Source organism: Struthio camelus, chromosome 5 (genome assembly GCF_040807025.1).
Source record: "Struthio camelus isolate bStrCam1 chromosome 5, bStrCam1.hap1, whole genome shotgun sequence".
Classification (NCBI taxonomy): domain Eukaryota; kingdom Metazoa; phylum Chordata; class Aves; order Struthioniformes; family Struthionidae; genus Struthio; species Struthio camelus.
In genome coordinates, this window is record NC_090946.1 from 7,500,685 (window position 1) to 7,522,600 (window position 21,916).

The 21,916-nt window shown below is 69.5% G+C and overlaps 5 protein-coding genes across 5 annotated transcripts; 2 read left to right on the forward strand and 3 right to left on the reverse strand.

Annotated features, from left to right (window-relative positions):
- Window positions 1-648: 648 nt before the first annotated feature.
- On the reverse strand, window positions 649-4,003 carry CLP1 (cleavage factor polyribonucleotide kinase subunit 1). Its single transcript, XM_068944484.1, has 3 exons — window positions 3,845-4,003; window positions 2,796-3,412; window positions 649-1,622 (listed from the first exon to the last, which is right to left on the reverse strand). Exons 2-3 carry the CDS (start codon window positions 3,399-3,401, stop codon window positions 951-953), a joined length of 1,278 nt encoding a protein of 425 aa, XP_068800585.1. The 5' UTR covers window positions 3,402-3,412; window positions 3,845-4,003; the 3' UTR covers window positions 649-950.
- A 912-nt stretch (window positions 4,004-4,915) lies between these two features.
- On the reverse strand, window positions 4,916-10,897 carry SERPING1 (serpin family G member 1). The gene is made up of 8 exons (XM_068944485.1): window positions 10,744-10,897; window positions 10,512-10,581; window positions 9,846-10,398; window positions 8,792-8,929; window positions 8,484-8,687; window positions 7,567-7,709; window positions 6,870-7,089; window positions 4,916-5,837 (listed from the first exon to the last, which is right to left on the reverse strand). The coding sequence occupies exons 2-8, from the start codon at window positions 10,569-10,571 to the stop codon at window positions 5,587-5,589; spliced, it is 1,569 nt and encodes a 522-aa protein (XP_068800586.1). The 5' UTR covers window positions 10,572-10,581; window positions 10,744-10,897; the 3' UTR covers window positions 4,916-5,586.
- Window positions 10,898-12,637: 1,740 nt separating this feature from the next.
- On the forward strand, window positions 12,638-14,363 carry UBE2L6 (ubiquitin conjugating enzyme E2 L6). Its single transcript, XM_068944486.1, has 4 exons — window positions 12,638-12,740; window positions 13,108-13,197; window positions 13,801-13,987; window positions 14,074-14,363. The coding sequence occupies exons 1-4, from the start codon at window positions 12,714-12,716 to the stop codon at window positions 14,238-14,240; spliced, it is 471 nt and encodes a 156-aa protein (XP_068800587.1). The 5' UTR covers window positions 12,638-12,713; the 3' UTR covers window positions 14,241-14,363.
- Window positions 14,364-14,403: 40 nt separating this feature from the next.
- On the reverse strand, window positions 14,404-18,089 carry SMTNL1 (smoothelin like 1). Its single transcript, XM_068944096.1, has 6 exons — window positions 16,922-18,089; window positions 16,391-16,424; window positions 15,755-15,853; window positions 14,921-15,023; window positions 14,687-14,838; window positions 14,404-14,602 (listed from the first exon to the last, which is right to left on the reverse strand). Exons 1-6 carry the CDS (start codon window positions 18,087-18,089, stop codon window positions 14,458-14,460), a joined length of 1,701 nt encoding a protein of 566 aa, XP_068800197.1. The 3' UTR covers window positions 14,404-14,457.
- Window positions 18,090-20,445: 2,356 nt separating this feature from the next.
- TIMM10 (translocase of inner mitochondrial membrane 10) lies at window positions 20,446-21,533 on the forward strand. The gene is made up of 2 exons (XM_068944488.1): window positions 20,446-20,623; window positions 21,262-21,533. The coding sequence occupies exons 1-2, from the start codon at window positions 20,553-20,555 to the stop codon at window positions 21,461-21,463; spliced, it is 273 nt and encodes a 90-aa protein (XP_068800589.1). The 5' UTR covers window positions 20,446-20,552; the 3' UTR covers window positions 21,464-21,533.
- Window positions 21,534-21,916: the final 383 nt, after the last annotated feature.

Genomic DNA, 21,916 nt, shown 5'->3' on the forward strand with positions numbered 1-21,916 from the left:
AGGGGGTGGGCGGGCGCATGCGCGGAACGTACCACCCTCGCGGCGGGTGGCGGCGCGCACTGCGCAGCTGCGGGGGGGGCCGCCGCTCCTCCCCCGCCGCGGCCCGTGGCACAGCCCGGGAGGGGGGGCGCCCCCCCCATGGCACAACCGAGGGGTCGGTGGTCGCCGTGTCCCCCGCCTCCAGCTCCCCCCCCTCCCCGTGCTCCGGGGGCACCACTGGCCTCACAGGCGCAGGGTCCACACCCGGGGTGGGCAGGGGACCCCCTGCCCGAAGGCAGCCCCGGGGTCTGGGTGCCCCCCGGGTGCCCCGTCTGCCCCTGAGGCAGGGGGCTGCTCCCCCTCTTTGGGGGGGGGGTCTCCCTCCTACCCGGGTCATTAAAGACAGCAGGCCACGGGGGTGAGGGTCATGTTCTTCTACGCTCCCCCCCCTCCCCGCAGAGCTCAGGGGAGTAAGTCGGAGAGGAAAGACATGGCTTCTGCTCCCACCGTCTCCCCAGCCTCAGCTTCCCCCACCAAAGCCTCTCTCTGTTTTATCAGCAGCGCAGGATTCCCATCGCTCGGCCTTGAGCTGCTCTTCTCCTTACCTGCCCCCTCCGCTTTGCCCCACTGCTGAGGCACCGGGACAAAAGTTCACAGGGCACGGAAAAGCAAAAGGCTAGGAAATTTAATAACAAAAGTTATAAAAGGATATTAAAAAAAAGATCGAGCAGCGAGCCTCTTGTATGAGAGGGCTCAGCAGTGCTCGCTGGCACGTGAGAAGGGGAGAAGTGGCCAGACTTCGGGGCCAGAAACCTGCTGGATGAAGAAGAAAGGACACAGGCAAGCAGACAACTTCCAGCCGCGCAGGATGACCCAGCTGGCAGATGTTTCCTTGCTCCCCTGGAAGTCTGAGGTGTGGGGCTGCCCCCTCTGTTTCTCCCGTCTCCGAGGAGACTCCCTATTTTCTGCTTCTACTTCAGATCCATGAAGCGAATGTCCATGATGAGGAGGAAGTTCTTGGGCAGCGGGCGAGGGGCAGGCGACAGCACGGTGAAGACCTGGCGCTCCAGGTCCACGCCGGTGACCACGATGAAGCCGGCCACGCTCGTCTCCGAGATGTTGTCGTCGGGGCTGTCGGCCATGCTGACGCTCAGCAGGTGGTGCACCATGTCCCGCCCCGGCGTCACCGGCACCAGCTTGAGCTGGTTGTCCTCCTGCGACATGCCCAGGGGGAGGCAGGAGTCCGGGATGGTGGGAGCCCCCACCTTGTAGATCTTGACGTCAGAGAACTTGACGTCAAAGGCGTGGGGGTAGAAGCAACCCCGGAAGCCGTAGAAATACTCCCTGATGCGGTCGTCTCGGCACTCCCGCCGGAAGTCCTTGGAGCGCTCCACCACCCCACCGGATTTGGGGAGCAGCACCGTGCGCACAAAGTGGGGCAGGTCCCTCTTCAGCTCGTTGTAGAGCCGCTCTTGGTCCAGCACCACCACCACGTCCACCTCGAAGGCAGAGGCGGCGTGCACCAGCGCCTGGTACCCCGAGCCCTTCACCCAGCCGCACGTGTTGATGACGCAGCCGCTTACCGACGCTCGGCGGTTCACTTCACACCGCTGGTTGAAGACGTCTGCCAGGCGGGATGTGATCTGTGAGGAAGAAAGGGCAGAAATATTAGGACAGAGAGATCTCTTCGGGCACGCCAGGAGCTGAATCCCCCTTCCACCTGTACCCCCTTCTCAGGGCTGCTGCCATTAGGAGCCCCGGAGCAGACAAGATGGCAACACCTTCTCTGGCAGAGGAGGAACAGGGAGGAGACGGGATCCGTTGCTGCTCTGCACTCTGACCCCTCCACGCTTTCCCCAGCTGGGCTACCACAGTATTTCAGCATCCCAGATATCTCCCCTGCTGTGCTTACGCTTGCCGCCTCCTTTGAGATCCTCAAAGCCACAGCACGTGAGTAGGACCACATTGGTCCTGACTGGGTAAAAGGCTCAGGGGAGCAACTGAGAAGCTTCTATCCCCAAACAGCAAGAGACATTGGCAATGACAGACACTTTTTTTTTTTTTTTTTAAAGGAGGACATGTGAGCCTGGTCACCTTCTGCAGTCCATTTCTACCCAGCTCCCCATGCAGCTGTAGGGATGGTAGAAAGTACATCTCTGCCCACCCTTTTTCACATCTATTTATGGGCCTGCTGTCCACGAATGCATTAAGTCCCTCTTGACCCCGCCGATTCTGTCTGCCTCCGCAGCCTGCTGTGACAGCTGTGTACAGAAGAGCTTGTTTTTATTTGCTCTAAACCAATTTCCAGCTGGTTTCATCGGACGTCCCGTATTTCCTCTGTTGCAAGCTGCGGTGACTAACAGTTCCCCGTTTGGCTCACCTAGCAGCTGTACGATTTTGTAAACCCGTCAGACTCCCTCAGCCCTCTCCTCTCTGGACTGAAAGGCTGCGGCCTTCTTAGTCTCTCCTAACACAGCTACTCCATCCCCTTGATACAGTTACGCCTCTCTGCACCTTCTCAAACTTCACAACGTCTTTCTTGAGCAGGAGCGCCCGGAAGCAGGCACGACACTGAAGCGCACCATGGTTTTACGTAGCAGCAAAACAGATCAGAGTCTCCCAGAATAAGTAAGGCGGAAGGGAGCTCTAGCCCTAGCCCTAGCCCTGCCCCAAACAGGGCTGACTACCAAGCCAGATCAGGTTGCTCAGGGTTTAACCTGCAAAAGCCTCCAAAAGCGGTGCAGCCCCGTGCCCGGGCCCTACCGCAGGGCTGCACCGTTCCCAGACCCCCCCCCGGGCCCCCCCCCCATACTCACCTTATTGTACAGCTTGATGTTGGTGCCAGGCGTGGTGGAGCCGAAGTGATAAACCAGCGGGGCCTGCAGGGAGAAGCCCTCCTCCACGTCGGCAGGGCGCTCAATGTAGAGGGCCCCCATGGTGCCGGGGATGGAGACGGAGCCCTGGCCCACGTCCAGCTCCACAAAGGTGGGCCGGCGCCCCAGGCGCACGGCGTAGTTCAGCAGCAGGCGGCACACGGTCGACTTGCCCACGTCCGTGGGGCCCACCACCATGACGCGGGGCCCCCGCTCGTCCTCGCGCTCCGCCTGCCGGCGCATCTGCTCCAGGGCCGTGTGGGTGTTGAGGTAGAGCAGCATGGGGGTGTCCTTGGAGACGTAGGCCACCTCGGTGCGCCCGCTGAGCTGCACGGTGCAGCCGTGCCAGGTGAAGACGGCCACCTTGGCGCCGGCGTCGAAGGTGAACTTCTTGTTGCGGGTGAGCTCGGTGCCGAAGACCTCTGCCATGCCGGTGAGCAGCTCCAGCTGCACCGTCTGCGAGGCCTCCACCTCGAACCGCAACTCCGTCTCCCGCTCCAGCTCGAACTTGGCCACCTGCTTCTTCTCGTCGCCGCCATCGTCCGCCATCGCTTGGCCCTCTGCGGGGCAGCGCAGGCTGTCAGCGGCGGGGCACGGCAGCTCCTTCCCCAGCCCTGCTGGGGGAGCTGCCCCTGCTCCTTCCCCCCACCCAGCCCCAGCTCTGCCCGCACCACCTCAGCGTCCCCGACCCTCCTCCAGCCGGATTTGGGAATCCCTGGCCCGCTCCGGGGGGGGGTCCTCGGCCCATTTAGGGGGCCCCTGCCCGACTCGCGGGTCTCCAGCCTGCTCCAGGGGACCCCAGTCCACTTAGGGGGCCCCGACTCGCCTTGCGAGTCCCCGGCCCGCTCCAGGGGGCCCCCAGGCTTCCCCCGGCCCGCTCCAGGGGGTCCCCGCCCCAACCCCGGCCCGGCTCGGGGGTCTCGCCCTGCCCCAGGCGCGGGGGGGGGGGCACCCCCGTGGCCGGCCCGGCGCCTCCCCCCCCACCCTCTTACCGGGGCGCTCGCGGAGCCGGCGCACTTCCGGCCCCCGCGGGGGGGCGTCTCTAGGCCGCGCCGGAAGTGAGGTCACGCGGGCGACCCCGCGCCGGACCCATGAGGGGGCAAGTCGGAGGGGGCGTTGCCAGGGCACCCGCGCGCGGCGCCTCCTGGGTGACGCGTCCCCCTCGGCGGCCGCGCGGCCCCCTTCCCCCCCAGCGCGCAGGCGCGGCGGCGCGCGGCGCCCCCTGGGAGACGTAGTCCAGGGCGCTGCCCCGCGGGGGCCGATCGCGCTCCCGGCTCATTTGCATATATTTGCATGTCAGGCTTGGGACCTCCCCCTCCCCGCGCGCGCCGTGCGTCACGCGTTCTTTGGCATGCCATTTGCATCTCCTTAGAACGTGCCCGCGGCCCCGTGGGAAAGGCGCCGGGCTCATCTGCATCTCATTTGCATGCCATTTGCATGCCGCCCTCCCTTCCCTGCCCCGGGTCTCATCTGCATTTGATTTGCGTGCGGCCGGGGCGTGGGGTCCCGCCAGCGCCGCGGGGCCATCGGGCGCGCGGTGACGTCATGGCACGGGGTGACGTCATAGCGCGGGCGGTGACGTCAGGGGGACCGTGATTCCGACCCCTCCCCCCCCGCCGCCGGGACGAGACGGTGAGCACGGGGCCCCGGGAGGCCGTCCGCTTTCACCTCCCCCCCCCCAACCCACACACCCACTGCTGTGATGAGCTGGGCCGGTCTCAGCTGGTGGCGGCAGCAGGGTAGGGGGGTAACAGCCGGGGGGGGGGATGCAGGAGGGCGATGGGTGCTGGGCACGGTGCTCCCCGTTTGACCCCCGCCCCTTTTTTTGTTGTTGTTGCTGCAAGACCACCCTGGGCTGGAAATCCGTGATGAGTGCCGCCCCCCCACCCCACCCCCCGAGCCCACCAGCTCCCCGAAAAGCTGTCCCACCGGCGCTCATGGCGCCTCTCCCCGTCCCACATGGTGAAGGAGAAGGGCTGGGAGTGAGGACCCGGCGGCGTCACCCCCCACCCCGGCCCACCCCGGCCCACCCTTGTACCAGGAATAAAGGCTTTTTTTCTAGGAAAGCGCCAGGCGTGCGTGGCCCCCGGGGCTCTGCGCCTTTATTGGGGCTGGGCAGGGAAATGGAGGCCCTGGGGGGGGAGGGAGGGAGGAAGGGGAGGAGGAGGGTGGGAAGGGGAGGAGGGAGGGGAGGAGGAGGAGGGTGGGAAGGAGGGAGGAAGGAGGGAAAGAAGGAGGGAGAGGAGGAAGGGGAGGAGGGAGGGGAGGAGGTAGGAAGAAAGGGAGAGAGAAGGGGAAGGAGGCAGGTGGGAAGGAGGGAGGGAAGGAGGAAGAAAGGGAGAGAAGGAAGGAGGAGGGTGGGAAGGGGGGAGGGAAGGAAGGCGGTGGGGAGGTGGGAATGGAGTAAGGAGGGAGGGAAGGAAAGGAGGGAGGGGAAGAAAGAGGGTAGGAAGGAGGCAGAGGAGGAGGGAGGGAGGAAGGAGGGAGGCAGGGAGGGAAGGGGGCAGAGGAGGAGGGAGGGAGGGAAGGGGCAGAGGAGGAGGAAGGGAGGAGGAAGGGAGGGAAGGAGGCAGAGGAGGAGGGAGGGAGGAAGGTAAAGAGGAGGGAGAGGAGGAGGAGGGTAGGAAGGAGGCAGAGGAGGAGGGCGGGAGGGAGGAAGGAGGCAGGGAAGCGGCGGGCAGGAGGGCCGGCCACGGGCGCCGGAGGAACCGGGTGCCGGTGGGGGGGACGGGCGTCAGGGCCGGGGGTCGCTGAGGCGGCCCATGAAGAGGGGGAGCCGGCGCGCGTCGTCCCACAGCACGAAGAGGAAGGGCCGCAGGGCCTCGAGGACGTGGGCGGTGCGGGCCAGCGAGGTGGCCACGGCGGCCGCCGCCTCCACGCCGGCCTCGTCCAGCGCCAGCACGGCCCGGTGCCGCGCCGTGTCCACCGCCACCGCCTGCCCCCGCGCCAGCCCGCACAGCTCCGCGTCCAGGAACAGCCCGTAGTCTGCGGGGACGGGCGTCAGGCGGCGCCGCGCGGCGGGGGGACCCCGGGGGACCCAGGGGCACAGGGACACCGGGGAGCGCAGGAGGATACTGGGGAACCTGGGGACTCCGGGGGCACTGGGGACACCGGGGGGGGGGGGACACATGGGGCACCCGGGGACACCGGGGATGCTGGGGACACACCAAGATGCCAGGAGGCACTGGGGAAACCAGGGATACTGGGAGCACTGAGGACACCAGGTTGCTGGGGGACAGCAAGGGAAACCTGGGACGTTGTGGGCCCTGGGGGACATCAGTGGACACTGGGGTGCTGGGGGACATTGGGCCACCAGGAATACTGAGGGCACACCATGGGCACTGGAAGACATCAAGAGATAGAAGAGTCGGGGGGGGAACATTGGGGGCACCAGGGTGCTGAGGGACACCATGGGCACTGGAGGACATCAAGAGATAGAAGAGTCGAGGGGGGACATTGGGGGCACCAGGGTGCTGAGAGACACCATGGGCACTGGAGGACATCAAGAGATAGAAGAGTCGAGGGGGGACATTGGGGGCACCAGGGTGCTGAGAGACACCATGGGCACTGGAGGACATCAAGAGATAGAAGAGTTGGGGAGGGGGGAACATTGGGGGCATCAGGGTGGTGAGGGACACCATGGGCACTGGAGGACATCAAGAGATAGAAGAGTCGGGGGGGCATCGTGGGCACTAGGGGACATCAAGGGACAGGAGGGCTTGGGGGGGACGCTGTGGGCACCAAGGAACCCTGGGACACGGAGGGTCTCTGTGGGCCACCAAGGAGCACCAAGGGGGGATGAGGACAAGGGGGGCCCCAGGGACAGGGGAGGGGGCAGCTGCACGGGGCCATGCAGGGTCAAGGGCCTGGGAGGTGCCAGCCCCCTCCTGGAGGGGGCATCACTTCCTGCACAGGGTGTGATGTCATGCCGGGCTAATTCCTGCACGGGAAGTGATGTCATGCCTCCCCCCCCCAGAAAATAATGACCCCTCGCAGGTTGGGGGGGGTCATACTCACCCATCTCATGGACGATGGCCATGACGTCCTGGGAGAGGTCGAGGCGGAAGCGGGGCAGGGCCAGCACGGTGGCCCGGGGCGGGATGGCGGCCGCCTTGTGCAGGAGGGCGAGGAAGGCGGCGGGGCTGAGCGCCCGCTCCAGCGCCTCCAGCGCCCCCAGGGCGCCCTGCGGCAGCAGCAGCACCAGGCTCAGGCCCTGGCTCAGCTGGAGCCGCCCCACCTGCGGGAGGGATGGACGTCAGCGCTGGCGTCCCCCAGCAGCAGTGCGGTGCTCTGCAAGGGGGCGGCCGGCCGTGGCCGCTGCCTGCCCCGCGGGCTGCTACAGGCAGCCAAGTCATGACCCAGCATGGCTGCTAGTTGGCTCTATGGGAAGTGAGGTCATGACCCAGCATGGCTGCTAGTTGGCTCCACAGGAAGTGAGGTCATGACCCAGCATGGCTGCTGCTGCTGGGCTCTATGGGAAGTGAGGTCATGACCCAGCATGGCTGCTGCTGCTGGGCTCTATGGGAAGTGAGGTCATGACCCAGCATGGCTGCTGCTATACTCCACAAGAAGTGAGGTCACAACCCAGAATGGCCCCTGCTTGGCTCCTTAGGAAATGAGGTCATAACCTAGCATGGCCGCTGCTTGGTTCTGCAGGAAATGAGGTCACGGCCCAGCATGGCTGCTGCAGGCCCTGCGGGAGGCGAGGCCATACCTGGGCCCGCAGGCTGGGCTCGATGAAGGAGGTCACGGGGTACTTCTTGCTGGTCATGGTGGGGACGAGAACGGACGGGCGCCCTGGGCGCAGGAAGGGCTGCGGCATGGTGTCCTTGACCTGGAACGGCGTCTGCCACTTGCCTGTGGGGACAGGGCGGCCACGGGAGGCTGCGGGGGCGCCCGCGGGGGGCTCCCAGGGCGGGGGGCTCCTTGTTGGACCTCCGCGCCACCGAGGACACTTGCCGCGCACGGGCCGCAGCTCGCCCAAGGCCAGGCTCTAGGGTGGATGCCAGGGCCAATGGCAGAGCCAAGCCCCGGAGCAGGTCCCAGGGCAGGTCCCAGAGCAGATTCCCAGAGGAGGTTCCAGGGAAGGTCCCCAGGGCAGATCCCAAGGCTAAGCCCCAGAGCAGGTCCCAGAGCAGATTCCCAGAGCAGGTCCCAGGGCAGATCCCAAGGCAGGTACCAGAGCAGGTCACAAAGTAGATCCCCAGGGCAGATCCCAGGGCAGATCCCAAGGCCAATCCCCAGAGCAGGTCCCAGGACAGGTCCCAGGGCAGGTCCCAGAGGAGACTCCCGGAGGAGGTCCCAGGGCAGATCCAAGACCAAGCCCCAGAGCAGGTCCCAGGGCAGGTCCCAGGGCAGGTCCCAGAGCAGACTCCCAGAGGAGGTCCCAGGGCAGATCCCAGGGCAGGTCCCAGAGCAGACTCCCGGAGGAGGTCCCAGGGCAGATCCAAGACCAAGCCCCAGAGCAGGTCCCAGGGCAGGTCCCAGAGGAGGTTCCCAGGGCAGATCCCAAGGCTGATCCCCAGAGCAGGTCCCAGGGTAGATCCCAGAGGAGGTTCCCAGGGCAGGTCCCGGGGCAGGTCCCGGGGCAGGTCCCAGGGCAGGTCCCGGGAGTGGCAGGCCAGGCCGTACCCTGGAAGTAGACAGCGCTGAGCAGCACCAGCTGGGGGTCGGGGGGCAGCTCGTCGAGGAGGCGCGGCAGGCGCCCCTGGGTGGCATCGCGCACCCACTTGTTGATGCGCAGCAGGTCGAGGCTCTCGTTGCCGCTCAGCACCCAGGGCCGGGCCTCGTAGAAGCGCCACGACTCGTTCAGGAAGCGGGAGGTGAGGTGCAGCTCTGCCACGGGCGGCGCGTCAGCCTCTGCCTCGGTTTCCCCGTCCCACCCTGAGGACGTGCGCCCGGTGCCTCCTGGCACCCCGGGCACCTCGAGCAGGGCTCACCTTTGTGGTGGAAGATCTGCGAGGCGGAGAGGAGGCCCGGGGACTTGGTGAGCTGGCGGAGGGAGCGGTGCACGCAGGGCAGCTCTGGCGGGTAGGCCAGCACGGCGCCCAGGCGCTCCTGGGTCTCACCGCGGGCGCCTGCGGGCACATGCTGGGCTCAGCACCCCATGCGTTGGCGCGGGCGTCACAGCCGTCTGCGCGCATACGAGTTTGCGGCAGTCGGGCATGCACGTAACGGCGCTGTGCGGGCATGGGGTGCCACACGCTGACGCCTGGTGGTCGTGCACCCGAGTCACTCGCGCGGGTGGCCGTGAGCGTGCTTGCTGCGGTGCCCATAGCAGCGCCCGTGGTGGTGCCCATAGCAGTGCCCATAGCAGGGCCCGTAGCAGTGCCCCATAGCAGTGCCCATTGTGGTCACCACAGCAGTGCCCATAGCAGAGCCCGTGGTGGTGCCCGTGGTGGTACCCGTGGTGGTGCCCATAGCAGTGCCCATGGTGGTGCCCACAGCAGCACGCATAGCAGTGCCCATAGCAGTGCCCATGGCAGTGCCCACAAACTCATATGTAGCTGTTCCCATGGTGGTGCCCACAGTGGTGCCCGTGGTGGTGCCCATAGCGGTGCCCACAGCGGTGCCCATAGCGGTGCCCACAGCGGTGCCCATAGCAGTGCTCATTGCCATCACCATAGCCGTGCCCGTTGTGGTCACTATAGCAGTGCCCATAGCAGTGCCCATAGCAGTGCTTATTGCCATCACCATAGTTGTGCCCATGGTGGTCACCATAGCAGTGCCCATGGTGGTGCCCACAGTGGTGCCCATGGTGGTGCCCACAGCAGTGCCCACAGTGGTACCCATAGCAGTGCTCATTGCCATCACCATAGCCGTGTCCATGGTGGTCACTATAGCAGCGCCCATGGTGGTGCCCATCACAGTGCTCGTAGCAGTACCCCACAGCGGTGCCCATTGTGGTCACCATAGCAGTGCCCACAGTGGTGCCCACAGTGGTGCCCATTGCAGTGCTTGTAGCAGTGAGCGTGGCATTGCCCTGCCCCTCACCCAGCAGGAGGTGTGACAGCGCCAAGGCCACGTTGATGGGTGAGAAGAGCAGGTTGGAGCCAGGGTCGGTGGCCTCTGCCATCCGCTGGTAGAAGCGCAGGGCAAAGGTGCTCAGCGCCTCAGCCACCGCAGCTGTCTGTGCCCCTGTGGGTGCCCCACAGGCCTCAGCCGGCTCCTCGTCCCCTGGGCACGGTGGGGCAGTCGTGCCTGGGGCGCTGGTGGGCCCCTCCGTGGTTGTGGGCACAGGTGCTGCTGTGGTCCTGCTGGCCAGGGTGACTGCATCCTCGGGCGGCCCCTCCGGCTCCGTGGGGCTGGGGTGGGTGCTTGCTGGCCCCGTGGCCCCCTCTGTGCCCGGGCTGGGACTCTCCGTGACGTTGAGGGCTGCAGCCAAGCTGGGCACCGTTTCGGGGTGGGCTTTGGTCCCAGGTAGAGGTGGGCTTGTCGTCCCAGTGTCCTCCTCTGTGCCCGGGCGGTCGGCAGGGGGTGGCACCAGCTGCACCGGCTGCAGTTTGGTCAGCTTCAGCCCTTGGGGAGAGGCCTCCAGCACAGGGCCCTGGGTGCAGAGACCCTGGGTGAGGGTGGTCAGGGGTCCCTGGGTGCAGACACCCCAGGTGAGGGTAGGCAAGGGGGCCCAGGGTGCCCCTGTGTCCGCAGGGCAGCACTTACCGGGGTGACGGATGCTGCGGCCACAGCGGCCAAGCACGCCAAGGGCAGCCAGAGCTTCATGGTGGACGTCCTGGTGGGTAACACAGGTCAGGGTCCAGCTGGACACCCTGGGGGGCCCAGCACCACCCACGGGGACTCAGCAACCCCTGCTCCCCGTCCCCAGCATCCCCCCTCCCCCTTCCCAGGGAGGTTGGGGCAGGGGCAGGAGGAGGAGGACCCCCCCCGGGCCCACCTAAGTGCCCGGCAGCAGGTCAGGTCCCTGTGTGTCCGCCCGGGAGCAGAGGGGAACTGGCCTGACGAACTGGCCAGACGCGGCCCAATGTGGTTAAAGATTAAGGAGGGCGGGTGGCCGCCGAGGCTTCCTGTAAATCAGCCGGTCTGGCAGCATGGGGGGGTGCTTGGGGGCCGGGCCACGGGGTGGGCCAGGAGGCGGTGCCTGCATCAGGGTGCACCCCCCCCCTTCCAGCCCTTCCCGTTACCCAGCTTGGCTCTCCCTCCACTGCTCAGCGCTGGGTGCTGGAGGACCCACCCTCTTGGGTAGGCTTCCTTTGGGAGTGGGGTGGGGCAGGCTAGCCACTCAACTGCCCCAGCTCTATGGCCCTGTGGTGACAAGTAGTGCCTGATAGCTGCTGTGTCTTCACGCCGCTGGGGATGATCCAGCAGAAGGCCTGCTCACACTTCTACAGCACCTCTGGTCGCTCCAGGAGAGTCTGGCCCCTCTTTGGCTCATCTCTATGATCCCGTGGCAAGGGCATGAACCCTTGTGCCGTAGCGCCCCAGGCCCGGAGCTGAGGTTGTTTCCTCCAGGCTGGCTTCCTTGCCCCCAGGCAAGCTGGGGTGTCCCTCGGCAGCGGATCTGACCCCCAACCGGAGTGTTGGCCCTAGGGAAGCGATGAGGGTGAAGCTGGAGGAGAAGAGCTCCCTCAGTGCCCTGGCCGTGGGGCTGACCCCCAGCACGGGCCCAGAAGAGGCCAGGCCAGCAGCAGGGTCAACACCCTCCTTGTGCTGCAAAACAGCACACTGGCGGGGGGTGGCGGTGGGATGGGACCCACGTGAAGACGCTTCGGGGAGTGTCTGGGGGGCACCGCTGAGCAGGGGTGGGAACCAGCATCCCCAAGCTTTCCCTGCCAACTGCCAGCCCCTTGGCCCCCTGCCCCACCACTTGAGGGGCCACATGTGGTCTGGCTACTCAACCTCTCCTCTCTGTGGTCCCAGGCAAGGTGTTTGGGGGATTGAGCCCCCTAACTGCCCTCCCACCCCCACGTAAGACAGCCCAGCTGGCTGCCTCTGGGCACCGGTGAGATATGGGGCATGTGGGGCTGTAACTGCCTGGCTTCCCCAGCCTGGTGGGAGCAGGCAGGTTCCCCTAACCCCGCTTCTCTGCAGCCGTGCAGCTGGGGTCAGCCTTGGGCCTTCAACCCTGCTGGAGCTTTGGGGCTTAGGGCTACCTGGGGCATGTCTGGCCCCTTGGTTCCAATCGCTATGGCCTGAGGGTGGCCAAGGGCATGTCTGGTCCCTCAGTGTCCCCTCCTCCAACTCTATGGCTCGCAGGGGGATCAAGAGCACATCTAGTCCCCCAATACCTACCTCTGCAGTCCCGAGGGAAACAAACACCTCTAGCCCCACAACCCTGATCACCATGGCCCCCCAAGGAGGCCAAAGGCATGTCTGGCCTTTTAATCCCTGACTATCTCCATGGCCCCCAGGGAGTCTGAAGGCCTATCTGGCCCCTCACCCCACCCATCTCCATGGCCCCCAGGGAGCCTGAAGGCCTATCTGGCCCCTCACCCCACCCATCTCCATGGCCCCCAGGGAGCCTGAAGGCCTATCTGGCCCCTCAACGCACCCATCTCCATGGCCCCCAGGGAGTCTGAAGGCCTATCTGGCCCCTCAACGCACCCATCTCCATGGCCCCCCAGGGAGTCTGAAGGCCTATCTGGCCCCTCACCCCACCCATCTCCATGGCCCCCAGGGAGGTCTGGCCCCTCAACGCACCCATCTCCATGGCCCCCCAGGGAGCCTGAAGGCCTGTCTGGCCCCCCAACCCACCCATCTCCATGGCCCCCCAGGGAGCCTGAAGGCCTGTCTGGCCCCGCCCCCACTAGGCCCCACCCCACCCTGCGGGGGCGTGGCCTGCACGGAGCCCCTCCCCGGGACAGGAGCAGCTGCAGCACCCCAACCAGGCTGGACACGGTCTTGGACATGGCTGGGAGCAGGAGGCTGGCCAAGGTGGGCGGGGGGCGCCGGGACGGGGCGCCGGGGGGCAGGCCCAGCGGTGCCCCGGGGGGCCGGCTCTGGGATGTGGGGGTCGGTTCGGGGGTGCGGCGGTAGCTCCGCTGGGGGGTGCCGGTGCCAGCAGCGGGCTGAGGGGCGCAGGTAGCGGGGTGCGGGGGGCGGGGGGGGACCAGGAGTGCCGGTACCGGCGGTGCCGGTAGCGGGGGGCCGGTACCGCGTCCCAACCCGGCGGCGGGCGAGCTCCAGTTTCGGTTCTCCGACGGGACCTCCCCGCCGGAGGGGCGGGGCCGGGAGGTGCCCCGCCCCCGAGGGGGCGTGTCCTCCGCGGAGGCCCCGCCCCCCTGACGCGTGCCGCCCGCAGGAGCTGGAGGAGGCGCGGCGGTGGGAAGGGGCGTGCGAGCTGGGCCCGCTGGGGGGCAGCGTGCTGCGCTGGGGGGGGCTGCTGCTGCCCGTGAGTGCGGGCCGGGGGGCGCTGGGGGGGATCCCCGGGGGGGGCTGGGGGAGCTGGGGGGGATGACCAGGGGGTGCCCTGGGGGGAGGCTGGGGGTGCTGGGGGGGATCCCCGGGGGGTGCCCTGGGGGGGGCTGGGGGGGATCCCTCGGGGGGTGCCCTGGGGGGGCTGGGGGCGCTGGGGGGGGATCCCCGGGGGGGCTGGGGGTGCTGGGGGGGATCCCCGGGGGGGGCTGGGGGAGCTGGGGGGGATGACCAGGGGGTGCCCTGGGGGGAGGCTGGGGGTGCTGGGGGGGATCCCTTGGGGTGTGCCCGGGGGGGGCTGGGGGCACTGGGGGGGATCCCTCGGGGGGTGCCCAGGGGGGGCTGGGGGCGCTGGGGGGGATCCCTCGGGGGGTCTCCTGGGGGCAGGGTGGGGGCTCTGGGTGGAGGATCTCCTCTGAGGGTGGGGGCACAGAGGGGGGACCCTCGGGGGGGGCTGAGGGGGTGGGCTGAAGGTCCTGGACACGGGGTGCCCACCTTGCTGGGGGGGGGCCCTCCCTTGCACTGCCCCGGGGGCAGGGCACGGTGTGGGGCTGAGGTGCCCCCCCCCTTGCCACGGCAGAACAACCCCCCCTACAACGTGGGCGCCTTCCGCTTCGAGCTCGCCTTCTCCCCGCATTACCCCCTGGTGCCCCCCAGCGTCACCTTCCGGACCCAGATCTACCATCCCGGCGTGGACCAGCAGGGCCGCGTGTGCCAGCCCCTCACCACCACCGAGCACTGGTCGCCCACCACCCGCGCCCTCCACGGTGGGTACCACGCGCCGGCCGGGCTGGGGGGACACGCGGGGCGCACCCCTCCGTTCCTGCGCTGACACCCCCCCTAATTCCCGCAGTGCTCCAGGACCTGCTGCTGCTGGTGGACAGCCTGGACCTCCAGCGCGTGCTGCGGGAGGACCTGGCCCGCGAGCTGGCCGCCGACCCCGAGCTCTTCCGGCGCAAGGCGGAGGAGCACGCCCGCCTCCACAGCAAGCAGCGCCCCGCTGCCGCTGCCCCCCGCTGAGCCCCCTCCCCAACCCGAGGGCACCACCTCGGCACCCTCCCTGCCCAGGCTGGTCCCGGCGCAGGCATCGCTCCGTGGGACCTCGCCAACGTAAGCCGAGAAATAAAGTCCTTCCCGGCGTGCCGTGATGGGCCAACAAAGCCTTTACTGGGGGGGCAAAGGAGGGGAGAAAGCGCTGGGGTGGGGGGCGCCCACCGGGCGGCGCTGGGAGCAGCCCTCAGCGCTTCTTGGTCTTCACCAGCCCCTTGGCCACCAGGCTGCGGTAGAGTTCCTGCACGTAGGTGTAGACGCACTTGGCGTCGGGCACCTTCAGCCTCACCATGTCGTCCACCTCCAGCAGCGGGGCGCAGTCGGCCCGGTCCCTGCGGCAGGGGCAGCCGTGGGGCGGGTGCCGAGGGGCGGCTGTGGGGCCGGGGTTTGGTGGTGGTGGTGGGACGGACACTCACTGCGCGGTGGCGAAGGCCAGGGTGAAGTTCTCGCGGCGGTTGTGGGGCACCAAGCTGGCGTAGTCGAAGGCGTCGGGGAAGAAGCTGTGGATGAGGGCGCAGAAGGCCAGGCCCGTGCCCCAGCTCCCCGAAAAGTTCTGGATGTCGACGTGCTGCCGGGGCAGGTGGGGGGGAACGTCACGGCTCGGCCCCGCGCGCGCCCCCACCCCGCCGCCCCCCCCGCCGCCCGCTCACCTCGTAGCCGCGGGTCCTGGCGCGGCACCACTCCAGCAGCATGGCCTTCACCGTGTTGGCGCCCCCCACGCGCTTCAGGTGGGGGGCCGGGCCCGTGGCCGCCCTGGGGCCGGGGGGCCATGGGGCTGGGTGCTGTGGGGCCGGGCGACCCTCCTCGCCGCCCCGTCGCTCCCCCAGTACCTCCCATTGGCCCGTTCGCCCCTCCCCAGTATCTCCCTGTTGGCCCATCCCTCCCCCAATATCTCCCCATTGGCCCATCCCTCTCCCAGTACCTCCCCACTGGCCCATTTCTCCCCCTCTGGCTCTCCCCAGGGGCTCCCCATTGGCCCATGGTCCTCCAGTATCTCCCCATTGGTCCATGGCTCCCCCCAGTATGGCTTCCCGTTGGCCCATTGCTCTGCCCATATCCCCCCATTGGCCCATTTCCGCCCTCCCTAGGTGCTCCCCATTGGTCCATCGTCCCCCAGTATCTCCCCATTGGTCCATGGCTCCCCCCAGTATGGCTTCCCATTGGCCCATCGCTCTCCCCATATCCCCCCATTGGCCCATTTCCACCCTCCCTAGGTGCTCCCCATTGGCCCATGGTCCCCCCGGCGGCTCCCCATTGGCCCATGGCTCCCCCCAGCGTGGTTTCCCGTTGGCCCATGGCTCCCCCAGTATCTCCCCATTGGCCTGTTGCCCCCTCAACAGTGATTCCCCATTGGCCAACTGTTGCCCCCAGGTGCCTCCCCATTGGCCCAGCGCTCAGCCACGGTGCCCCCCCATTGGCCGGCAGCCCCCCCGGCGGCTCCCCATTGGTGCCCCGTGGGCCCCCCGCACCCCAGCCCCACTCACCCTCCGAACTTCTCCAGGATGGCGCTGCGCCCCTGCGCCCGGGTGCCCACCGGCACCCGCCCCCCGACCCGGTGCCCCGGCGCCCCCCCGGCTGCCCCCCTGTGGGCACAGAGCCAGCGTGGGGTGGGGGGCATGGGGCGGGGGGACCAGGGGTGATAGCCAGGGGGTATGGCAGGGGGATGCCAGCCATGGGGCATGGGGCCATGGGGTGCAGGTCATGGGGTGGCAGCCGTGGGGTGGCAGCCGTTGGGCATGGGGCCATGGGGCGCAGGCCATGGGGTGGCAGCTGTGGGGTGGCAGCTGTCGGGCATGGGGCCATGGGACACAGGCCATGGGGTAGCAGCCGTGGGGTGGCAGCTGTCAGGCATGGGGCCATGGGGCGCAGGCTGTGGGGTGGCAGCTGTGGGGCACAGGTCATGGGGTGGCAGCCGTGGGGTGGCAGCCGTCGGGCATGGGGCCATGGGGTGCCAGCCATGGGGCACAGGCCGTGGGATGGTGGCCGTGTGGCTTGGGGTCACGGGGCGCAGGCCATGGGGTGCCAGGCGTGGGGCAGCCAGGTCGCGGGGTGCAGGTGCTGGGCATGGGTGCCGCGGTTGGGGGGGTGGGGGGCAGCCGGGGGGCCCGGCCCACGCTCACCTCTGCCGGCCCCCCGAGCCCGCGACGGCGCCAGCTGTGGGGAGAGCAGAGGGGTCGGGGGCGCCCGGGGGGGGGAACGGGGCAGCTCTAGGGCATCCCGGGGGGATGTGGGAGCTATAGGGCATCCCGGGGGAGATGGGGGTCCCGGGGGGGTGGAACGGGGCAGCTATAGGAGATCCTGGGGGAACGGGGGTCCTGGGTGGGCAGGTGGGTTGGGGCAGCTATAGGGGATCCCAGGGGGATGGCAGAGCTATAGGGGACCCCGGGGGCATGGGGCAGCTATAGGGCATCCCAGGGGGACAGGGGAACTATAGGGGATCCCAGGGGGATAGCGGAGCTATAGGGGATCCCAGGGGCATGGGGCAGCTATAGGGGATCCTATAGGGGGATGGTAGAGCTATAGGGGACCCCTGGGGGCGTGGGGCAGCTATAGGGGATCCCAGGGGGGTGGTGGAGCTATAGGGGACCCCTGGGGGGGATCGTACGGGGCCCCCGGAGGTGCGGTGCCCTCCCTGGCAGCCCGGCACTCACCGGTGGGGGCGGTGGGGGCCGCAGGAGAGGTGGGCGACACGGGGGACGCCGGGGGGGACGTGGGGCTGGCGGGCCCGAACTCGGGCCACAGCTCGTCGTCCTCGTCCTGCTGCCACGTGGGGCCCTGCTGGCCCGGGGGGGGCTCGGCCGCCGCCCCGGCCCCCCGCTGCGCTGCCCCGGCCTCCATCCCAGCCCCGGCCTCCCTCCCCGCAGCCTCTGCTGTCCCGGCCTCCCTCCCAGCAGCCTCTGCTGTCCCGGCCTCGCTCCCAGCAGCCTCTGCTGTCCTGGCCTCGCTCCCAGCAGCCTCTGCTCCTTTAGCCTCCCTCCCAGCAGCCTCTGCTGTCCCGGCCTCGCTCCCAGCAGCCTCTGCTCCTTTAGCCTCCCTCCCAGCAGCCTCTGCTGCCTCGGCCTCCCTCCCAGCAGCCTCTGCTCCCTTCGCCTCGCTCCCAGCAGCCTCTGCTCCTTTAGCCTCCCTCCCAGCAGCCTCTGCTGTCCCGGCCTCGCTCCCAGCAGCCTCTGCTCCTTTAGCCTCCCTCCCAGCAGCCTCTGCTGCCTCGGCCTCCCTCCCAGCAGCCTCTGCTCCCTTCGCCTCGCTCCCAGCAGCCTCTGCTCCTTTAGCCTCCCTCCCAGCAGCCTCTGCTGCCTCGGCCTCGCTCCCAGCAGCCTCTGCTCCTTTAGCCTCGCTCCCAGCAGCCTCTGCTCCTTTAGCCTCCCTCCCAGCAGCCTCTGCTCCATTCGCCTTGCTCCCAGCAGCCTCTGCTGCCTCGGCCTCCCTCCCAGCAGCCTCTGCTCCCTTCGCCTCGCTCCCAGCAGCCTCTGCTCCTTTAGCCTCCCTCCCAGGATCCTTTGCTGCCTCAGCCTCACTCCCAGCAGCCTCTGCTCCCTTCGCCTCCCTCCCAGCAGCCTCTGCTGCCCCGGCCTCCCTCCCAGCAGCCTCTGCTGCCTTCACCTCACTCCCAGCAGCCTCTGCTGCCTCGGCCTCGCTCCCAGGATCCTTTGCTGCCTCGGCCTTGCCCCCCGCCACCCCATCCGCCCCCGCCGTGGGCCCCCCCGCAGCAGTGCCCCCCTCCTGCCCCTCAGGCCCCCCCCCCGCAGCAGGCGGCAGCGCCGTGGGGCAGGCGGGGGGCTCGGGGGCAGCGGGCGGCCGGGCAGCTCCCTCGGGCTCCATGTCTGCGACGGCAGCACCGGGGGGGCCGTGCCAGGGGGCTGAGCGGGGCGAAAAGCCCCGGCCAGGTGCCTTCCCCCGTGGCACCCCACGGCGGGCCCCGCCCCACGGCCCCCAGCCCCAAGCGGTGCCCCACAGCAGCCCCCATGCCACAACCCCCAGCCCCATGCAGTGCCCCACAGTGGCCCCAGACCCCCAGCCCCAAGCAGTGCCCCACAGCAGCCCCTGCCTCACGGCCCCAAGTGGTGCCCCACAGCAGCCCCCACCCCACGGCCCCAAGTGGTGCCCAAAGGCAGCCCCTGCCCCACAGCCCCAAGCGGCGCCCCCCCGGTAGCCCCTGCCCCACGGCCCCAAGCGATGCCCCACAGCAGCCCCTGCCCCATGGCCCCAAGCAGTGCCCCATGGCAGCCCCTGCTCCATAGCTCCCAGCCCCAAGCAGTGCCCCACAGCAGCCCCTGCCCTACAGCCCCAAGCGGCACCCCATGGCAGCCCCTGCCCCCCGGCCCCAAGCGGTGCCCCCCAGCAGCCCCCACCCCCCGGCCCCAAGCGGTGCCCCACGGCAGCCCCCACCCCCCGGCCCCAAGCGGTGCCCCATGGCAGCCCCCACCCCACAGCCCCAAGCGGTGCCCCACGGCAGCCCCCACCCCACAGCCCCAAGCAGTGCCCCATGGCAGCCCCCACCCCACGGCCCCCAGCCCCCAGCGGTGCCCCCCGGCCGCTGCCCTCAGTGCCCCCCACTGCCGGCCCCACTCACCGGTGCTGGCGCCGCGGCCGGCCCCACTCGCTGCCTATTTTTACCCGGCGGAACAGGTGCCCCTTTCATGCAGGCCGGGGGGGGGCCGGGCTGGGGCCCGCGGGGACAGGCAGGGACATGGGGCACGCGGGGGGACAGGCGTGCGGGGAGCTGGCCGGGCCCGGGGTCGCCCACGCGGGCCCGGGACAGGGACGTGGCGGGGGCGCCCGGCTGCGGGGACACAGGGACGAAGGGACGAGGTGGGGGGGGCAGGCGCGTACGGGGGACAGGGGGGACAAGGGGGGATGAGGGGGACAGGGACCACCCCCCATACAGAGCCATGGGGACATAGGGGGTCATGGGGGAATGGGGGGGGGGACAGGAACCCTCCCACAGGGCCGTGGGGACATGGGGGGACAGGGACCCCCCCCCAGGGCCATGGGGACATGGCGGACATGGGGGGACAGGGACCCCCCCCCAGGGCCATGGGGACAAGGGGGGACAGGGAACTCCCCCCAGGGCCATGGGGACAAGGGGGGACAGGGACCCCCCCCCAGGGCCATGGGGACATGGCGGACATGGGGGGACAGGGACCCCCCCCAGGGCCATGGGGACAAGGGGGGACAGGGAACTCCCCACAGGGCCATGGGGACAAGGGGGGACAGGGAACTCCCCCCAGGGCCATGGGGACATGGGGGACATGGGGGGACAGGGACCCCCCCCAGGGCCATGGGGACAAGGGGGGACAGGGACCCCCCCCAGGGCCATGGGGACATGGCGGACATGGGGGGACAGGGAACTCCCCACAGGGCCATGGGGACATGGGGGGACAGGGACCCCCCCCCCAGGGCCATGGGGACAAGGGGGGACAGGGAACTCCCCCCAGGGCCATGGGGACATGGCGGACATGGGGGGACAGGGAACTCCCCACAGGGCCATGGGGACAAGGGGGAACAGGGACCCCCCCAGGGCCATGGGGACATGGCGGACATGGGGGGACAGGGACCTCCCCCCAGGGCCATGGGGACACACGGGGATGGGGGGTACAGGAACCCCCCCCCTGCAAGGCCATGGGGACTCGGGGGGACAGGGGAGGACAGGGAACCCCCCCACAGGGTCATAGGGACATGGGGGACATGGGAGGGACAGGGACACCCCCATAGAGCCATGCAGAAGGGGGGACATGAGGGGACCCCCCATGGGGCCGTGGGGACGCAAGGGGACGGGGGGGGACTGAGACCCCCCACAGGACCGTGGGGACACAGAGGGGACGGGGGGGGACTGAGACCCCCCCCCACGGGGCCGGGGGGGGCCGGGGCTCCCCGGACAGGCCCACGGGGCCGGGAGGACTCCGCGGAGGGGGCGGGGCCCAGCCGCGAGGGGGCGGGGCGCGCCTTCGCCAATCCCGCCCGCTGCTGCTCTGGCTCCGCCCCCTTCGGCGGGCAGCGCGAGCGTCCTCTCTATCCGCCGCCCTCACCGTCCCCCCCCCCCCGCCCCGCAACCCCGCTCCCTCTCTATGGCTGCCCCGCGCCGTCCCGCCCCCTCCTCCCGGCCCGCCCTATCCGCGTTGGGGGCTGAGCCCCTGCCCTCTCCGCGCCTGGCTCCTATTGGCTCCGCCGCGAGGCGGGGCGGTCCCGTGCCGGGGCGGAAGCGCGCGCGCGCGCCCCCACGTGGTTCCGGCCGGCAGCCGCCGCCGCCGCGGGGTGGTCGTGCCCGTGCCCGTGCCCGGCGCCATGGACCCGATGCGGGCCCAGCAGCTGGCGGCCGAGCTGGAGGTGGACATGATGGCCGACATGTACAACCGGTGGGGACCAGCGGGGCACTGGGCGGCGCTGGGGGACAGGGGGAGGAGCCCGGGGCTGGGGGGGCGTTGGGGGGTGCTGGGGGGCACGGGGGGTATTGGGGGGCTGGGGGTGGCTGGGGGAATGGGGGGCGCTAGGGGGCACGGGGGGCATTGGGCTGGGGGGTGCTGGGTGCTGTGGGACATTGGGGGTGCTGGGGGGCATGGGGGGTGTTGGGGAACATTGGGGGTGCTGGGGGGCATTGGGGGGCTGGGGGGTGCTGGGTGCTGTGGGACATTGGGGGTGCTGGGGGGCATGGGGGGGCTGGGGGGTGCTGGGTGCTGTGGGACGTTGGGGGGTGCTGGGGGGCATGGGGGGTGCCGAGGGCTGTGGGACACTGGGGGGTGTTGGGGTGCTGTGGGACATTGGGGGGGGTATGGGGGGCATTGGGGTGCTAGGGGGCACGGGGGGTGCTGGGGGGCATTGGGGGTGCCGTGGAACATTGAGGGGTGCTGGGGGGCATGGGGGACACTGGGGGGCATTGGAGGGTACTGGGGGGCACGGGAGGTGCTGAGGGCTGTGGGACATTGGGAGGTACTTTAGGGGGTGCCGGGAGGCGCTGGGGGCTCGGGGGACGCCCGGGTGACGGGTGCCGGCGCAGGATGACCCACGCGTGCCACCGGAAGTGCGTGCCCCCCCACTACAAGGACGCCGAGCTGTCCAAGGGCGAGAGCGTGTGCCTGGACCGCTGCGTGGCCAAGTACCTCGACGTCCACGAGAGGATGGGCAAGAAGCTGACGGAGCTGTCGCTGCAGGACGAGGAGCTCCTCAAGCGCATGCAGCAGGGCTCCGGCACCGCCTGAGCCGCCGGTGGGACACCCGCCCGGGACACCCTCTCCCCGCCACCCCAATAAACCCAGGTGTTTCGGAGCACCCTCGGCTCGCCGCGGCGTCACTCCGGGACGCGGGTACCACTGCAGGGCAGCGAGGCTCGGAGCCGGGGCGGCGGCGGGGGGATTCGCTTGTGGCTCGCAGGGGGTCGTGCGCACCCCAGCCGGGGGGGTGGCAGGGGAAGAGGTCTTTTCCTCGACCCCCTGAATCGGGATGAGCGGTGGTGCTGCCCTGGCTGTCCCCTGCTGTCCCCTGCTGTGTCCTTGCAGGGTGCACCCCTGGGTGCCCCCGCCCCGCCCCGGGCCCAGCCCTTATAATCCCCGGGATTAGGCAGAGCTGGCCTGAGCCCCATAATCCCCCGTAGGGTGGGCGCAGGGCGCTGTCTGAGCCGGCCCCGCTGGCCTGCAGGGACAGCCGGAGAGAGA